At 35.9% G+C, this 6000-nt stretch overlaps 1 protein-coding gene across 1 annotated transcript in view; it reads left to right on the top strand.

Annotated features, from left to right (window-relative positions):
• The first annotated feature begins 2071 nt into the window (after positions 1-2071).
• LOC149170081 (cell number regulator 6-like) overlaps positions 2072-6000 on the top strand; it is a 39750-nt gene continuing 35821 nt past the window's right edge. Inside the window, exons 1-2 of the mRNA XM_089428873.1 lie at positions 2072-2467; positions 4123-4237. Of these exons, the coding sequence (XP_089284999.1) occupies positions 2357-2467; positions 4123-4237 (226 nt within the window). The 5' untranslated portion in view covers positions 2072-2356. The remainder of the gene's footprint in view (positions 2468-4122; positions 4238-6000) is intronic.

Raw genomic sequence — 6000 nt, 5'->3', positions numbered from 1 at the left:
TATAGCAGGGACTAATAAGAGTGATTATATTTATAGTAGCAATATTGTTGAAGTTTTATTATTCTAACATTCAAGTATACATAGACAAAGGTTAATACCCATTTTAAAAAATTGCTAACCTTGTTTATTAAATATTGCGATATTTCTTACATAAGTATAGTTTTACAATTTTTTTACATAATAAAAAATAGAAATAATACCGGGTTAAATTAGATTGGGGGTTTGGCTTCTCATCGTGATTGTTTTACTAAAGAAAATTTCTTCTTCTTTGGTGTTATGGTCTAAACCATTTTTGTATTTGGTAATATCATTTTGTTGCTAAAGAGCTTAGTGGAAATCTTTTTCTTCTTTATTATTATTGTCCAATTCTCTTTTGTATTCAATAAAGTCATTACTATTTTTATCCATTCCATATTGTCTTGACTTGGAGCTTTTATTTATTCTAGTGCTTCAAATTCTGCAACGTGATCCACCTAGCATGTTGTTGCTCAAAAGCTTAGTGTAAGCCTTGTTCCCCCAGCTAGATTTGGAGGAAGGGTAGATTCCACTTTTGTTGTACCTTGTGATGCCAATTGCTATGAAAAAAGGTCTTCTTTTGGTACTGGTTCCTGCTGTATCAGAGGATCTTTCTTGGTGATGTTCCACTTGCTTTCATTGAATCCCATTTGGACCCCTCTTTGGATGGGTTCAAAGTGAATATGCCTAACAATTTATTGGTGATCTTTCTTAGAGCTAACCCACTAGGTTGATTTAAACTGATACTTTCTGACCTTCCTTAACCCTTTGATACATTACGTTGTAATACACCCTATTTCAAAAGAAGCTATAGAGCACAAATAAACTCTTTCATAATCCAATGTTTGTGTTAAGGAGTTATTTTCACCTATCAAAACTATTTCTATTGAAAACCCTCTATTGAAATCCATTTCCACACATATTTTAGCATATTTTGAAATGTTGTGGTTCTTTGTTTTTGGACTTCTACAATATAATCTTCCCAGGTTGTTACAAATGGCCCTAAGAGAGGGTAAAAACAAAAAATGTAATGGCATATTTACGAGTCTAACCCAAGCGAGAGTCAAAGTTAAAATATCAGTCATTGGATCAAATGAGGGCGTCCAAGGTTTCATGCATAAACATGAACTACCTCAAAAACACAAACTTGATTCTAGAATCAAATCCCTATCTTTTGCAAGTTTTAACTCAACAATGAAATATTCCTTTGCATAGGGGTGAATGAGAGCATTTTTTGTTTTTGTTTTTGGCTTCTAAGAACTTGAGATCCAATCATGAAGATTAACCACTTGAAGTCAAAGACCATTAAAACGACACACTAAGCCATTGACTTTGTAAAATGATGCTTGATCTATAATATCTTGCACCATTGGAATAAATAAAGCCAAGGCCTCTTACACCAAAAGAAAATTATAAGAGGGAAGACAAAGTGCAACTTCTTTCTTAATTGCATCTTTCTAGGTAGAACCACCTTGATTAGTAGGAGATTCAATGATTGATCCCTTGGATGCACTTACAAGGGGCACCCTAGATGACCTAGTCTAACCTACATTATGGCTTAGGTTACCATCAATCCCAAACAAAGACACCATATAGAGTCCAAAACACATCATCTAAAATGTGCCAAACTTGCAGAAAAAGACCTCTACAAGCAACCAAGGCTAAAATGTAACCGTCCCTACCTTGTAAAAATATAACATCACCGAGCTAAATAATGCTTAGTGAAAAAAATAAAATAAAAAAATAATCATTTAATCTTTGAAGTAAATTATATATATAAATTTTATAATCACTAATTAAAATAAAATAATATTTTTTTAAGGTTGACTTGAATTTTCAAATAATTTTTTTATGACTTCAAATGTTTTTAACATTAATTGAAAATTTATATAAATAAAATTAAATTAGGTCATGTTTTGGTTTTTCCCTGGTTTATGACAGTAGTGGTTAAGACGTGGTGTCACATTCAAACCAGATGGATCGTAAACCGACAGTAACACAATATTATTTTATAATAAATGAATATAAATTTTATGCACAAAATGCCTACTTACCAAAGTATTGTGGCGTCATCACATGAAACTCTCCTTAATCAACCCAGTTTGCGTTGAAATTTTTATTTGAATGCAGAAGTTTCGTAGAAGAAGAAAATGCCAGACCAAGGCAGATGAGTTGCTTCAGAATTCATCGGATTGGAAATCTCGAGAGGATTCAAAGGTTTCTACGGCAGAGAATAGGGGAGCCCATTTTACACGGCAAATACTGAAGTGTTTTCTGGCATTCTGATCGAACAACTGCACAATAATAGTTCCTAGCTTGGCAATTCAACAGTCTCGGAAAAATGGCGGATGATAACGTCATGTCCCGCTATGTTAAACTAAGGAAGGAAGGAGAATCGCCCCTCGAGGAAATCCGTCCCGGAGAGCTTAATCAACCCGTGCAGATTCCCCAGGTTGTTTCTCTGCTTAACCCATTAATTCAATCTTTGAGTGATTTGTGCTTCCGAATGCAATCTTAAAAGTCAGCAGTACTCAGAGCTCGTGGAAGAAACTTCCAAGTTATCTGTAAGGAAGGTGTTTCGATCCAGAGCAAGGCGTTCTTCGCCTGTTCTAACAGATTTGATATTAATGAATGGTTAGGTTTGGATAGGGTTCATTTGGGAATAGCATTTTTTTTTTCCTTTGCGCTATTAAGGGAGTGAAGTCTATTGGCCTATGATTAATTTTAAATAGGGGCGACAAGGAGACCGATAATCAAATCTTGTAGCCTGCCATTCCCTAATTTTGTGCAAGTCAATAAATAAATTTAGGGCCTAGGCAAAAAGACATGCTGTGAGAACTCTTTTTAAAGCCTATCTACCTGCGAACATTGTGGCGCCTGTTGATCTTATACACGCTTAGATTGCCAATGAAGTTATACTTTGTGTCTTAAAACACCAGGAAATTTAACCTGTCCTCATTTTGTTGCCTCCGGTGACCAATTAGGTCAAGCCCATTATGGCAAGGACAAGGGACGGTGGGCATTCATGACTTTGAGACTACACCCGTGCCACAGTGGGCACGGAGAATTCTGTTATAAGGACTGCAGAGTTGCCCTTAATTGCCGTAATCTAGGTAGTTGAGTTTATTGTCTATTGGCGTTAGTGGGAGACATTGAGTCTATTGCTGAAAGTATGCCATTACAAAATATTGTTAGTTTATGGGTCACAGAGTTTTCCTTAATTGCAATGCTTTAGGTAGTTGAGTATATCGATGTTAGTGAGAGACATTGAAAGGCTGCATTGGCTGAAAGTATGCCATTCAGCTGAATTCCATTAATTGTTATTAGGATTTTGCTGCCAGGTGAAATTACGTGAAACTATGCAGATAGTTATCAATGTCGTTACTTTGTTTGCAGGTTAAGTGTGATTTCCTGTCCTCTTATCATGGGGCCATTTACTGGGAAGTTGTTTTTCATAGTACTTTGCTTTTGATTGAAGTGGGTGACAACTTTCCGTTTCTGCTCCCTTATCCCAATTATCTGCTCTCTCATCCCTCTTTTGCAGTCAACGACAAGTGCTTTGTGAGTCTTGGTCTTGTCATATCAATTCAGGCGGACGGGGTGAATGTTGTACGCATTATAATTTTTGTGTTTCAGAAGTGCTTGTACTGAAATTTCTTATCATTTATGCCTGATTTCCATTGTTGTGATTTGTTCCAAAAAATAACAGTCAAGGCTGATGGCATTTGGAGGATGCATTCTAATCATTTTATAATCTCACACTTGTTTATTGGTGAATTTATGTTTTTTGTACTCGTAGAGTTTATTTCCTTTCATTAATTTGTATCGTCTGGATAAAATATCTGTTACAAAATTAAAATCGATGTAAAACGAATCATCGACGGCTTATATGTGATTTGAGACATATTTGGGTGTTATAGTATATATGGCTAGTACGCTCTCATTTGGTTGGGAGTCAAATTCTTTGAATCTAATATTTCATCAATGCGTTTCAACTTTCTGAGATTAGATGATATTGTAAGCTTTTAGAATGTTTCTATTGGTCCATTATTTTTGTTGATGTTGCAATGTTCTAAAAGCCAATATAATGCTTTTGTTTTCAACCAGTTGGCTGTACATACATGTCGGGAGTGTGGTCAGCCTCTTCCTGAAAGCTATGAGCCACCTGCAAATGAGCCTTGGACTACTGGCATATGTGGTTGTGCTGAAGATCGTGAAAGCTGTAAGTGTCTTTTTCTTCATGCCCTTGCGAGTATGTTATATCTATTTTTCTGTTTCATGCGGTCTATTTCAATTCCTCTCTTATAGTTAATTTTTAGAGGGTAAAGTTGCCTTCATTTTGTATTTCTGCCATCCTTGTAGCCATATTTAATTGACTTTGGCACTCTTGTAGCAAATGCTTGATTCTGAGTATCTGTCTAAGCCTGTATACGATTATTTGAATTTTTCATTTAGAATCTAAATTATTATAAAGAGCTTGCCTGCCATGGATTTTTGACAAAGAGGTAATGGAACCTTTATGCTTTGATTTACTAAGATGCTGAATTTGGCCTCTTGTAAGCTATTTTAACTAATGCAGGGTGGGGCATTTCCCTTTTGTGAGGGCAGTCTTGGGCATTCCCCCCATAAAAAGGGTATGTCAAGATGCACCTCCAAAGATATTTATATGTACTTGTCCATTTATCATCATCAATGCAAACATTTATTTTAAGTTTTCATTGTTCGTATTTGTGACTTGTCATTGTTTTTCAGATATTTAAATTTTCATCCTTTGTAAACTCATACCTCTTTCATACTTGTCGAGATCTAATCATTCAAATGATATATCTCCTAATCAAAAGGGTGCTCTAATGCATATTCCATTAGCCATTGGGACCTTTTTGACTTCAAATGAAAGCTTCATTGTACATTCTTTGAGAGGATAAAGTGAGTGATGAATACATTCAAAGGTTTGAAGGGCACCTTCTCACTTTTCCCTTATTGAAGGTAGGAGTTTGCATTACATCCCTATTGTAGTGAGCAAGTTTTCACTTTTTGTGTTTTGTTGTCTTGAATCTATTTAAGTAACATTTGTGGAGAGGTGAATGTTTTGCCTATATTTTGACTATGTTGGGATGTTAGACCAATCATATCAATATTGTCAGCATCCCAAAAGCCCAAGCAAGCGTTGTCTCCACCATATTGGGAAATCGACAATGAATATAATAGAGGTGAGTCATTTCCCTATTCATGCCTATTGCTTTGAGTAAAAATTTTCAAATGTAAATTGTGAAACCTCCATCATATATTTTTAGTGCCAATGCACCTAATATTTGAACATGTTATAGGCATGCCATGGTTTAGCGAAGTGTTCCCACTTTCTTATTCTCCTTTCAGATGGATTTTTGTTGTTGGATTGAGCCAGAAATTGAATGAATAGATGTGAAATTTTCAACTATTGCAACAACTCGAAATTATTTTTCTAACTGATTAAAATTAAGTGCAGTTTATTTGCTACGACAAACAACGAATAAAATCAGAATTGCAATTTTCACCATAAAAATGTTGGGGAAAATAAAATATTGGAATTGAGAAATATAGAGCACACTGTTGGGAATCACGATTGTTGTTAAACCAAAACCTATAGGTGTTAGTCAACGATTGCATTGTCAGAGATAAGGATCCACAAGAGGCGGTTAGTACATGTCGTGAAACACACAGAGAGCGTTGGTTTATCCAATGTCCAACAGTTTCCCCCCCAATGCGAGCCGGGTGCGTATTGAACTCGTGACCTATGCTCGGATACCACTTGTTGGGAATCACGATTGCTGTTAGGCGAAAACCCGTTGGTGTTAGTCAACGATCGCAACGTTAGAGATAAGGATCCACAAGAGGCGGTTAGTCCATGTTGCGAAACACATGAGGAGCGTTGGTTTATCCAATGTCCAACACACACACAAGAAATTGACACGGTTATTTTTGGACAAATGTCCCTGGAGAAACCTA

Source organism: Pinus tabuliformis, chromosome 4_2 (assembly GCF_031772625.1).
Source record: "Pinus tabuliformis cultivar Carrire ecotype Pingquan chromosome 4_2, CPIR1, whole genome shotgun sequence".
In the NCBI taxonomy this organism is placed as follows: Eukaryota; Viridiplantae; Streptophyta; class Pinopsida; order Pinales; family Pinaceae; genus Pinus; species Pinus tabuliformis.
Note: the sequence above shows the minus strand (reverse complement) of the source record. Positions and strands in the feature narration are given on the sequence as shown.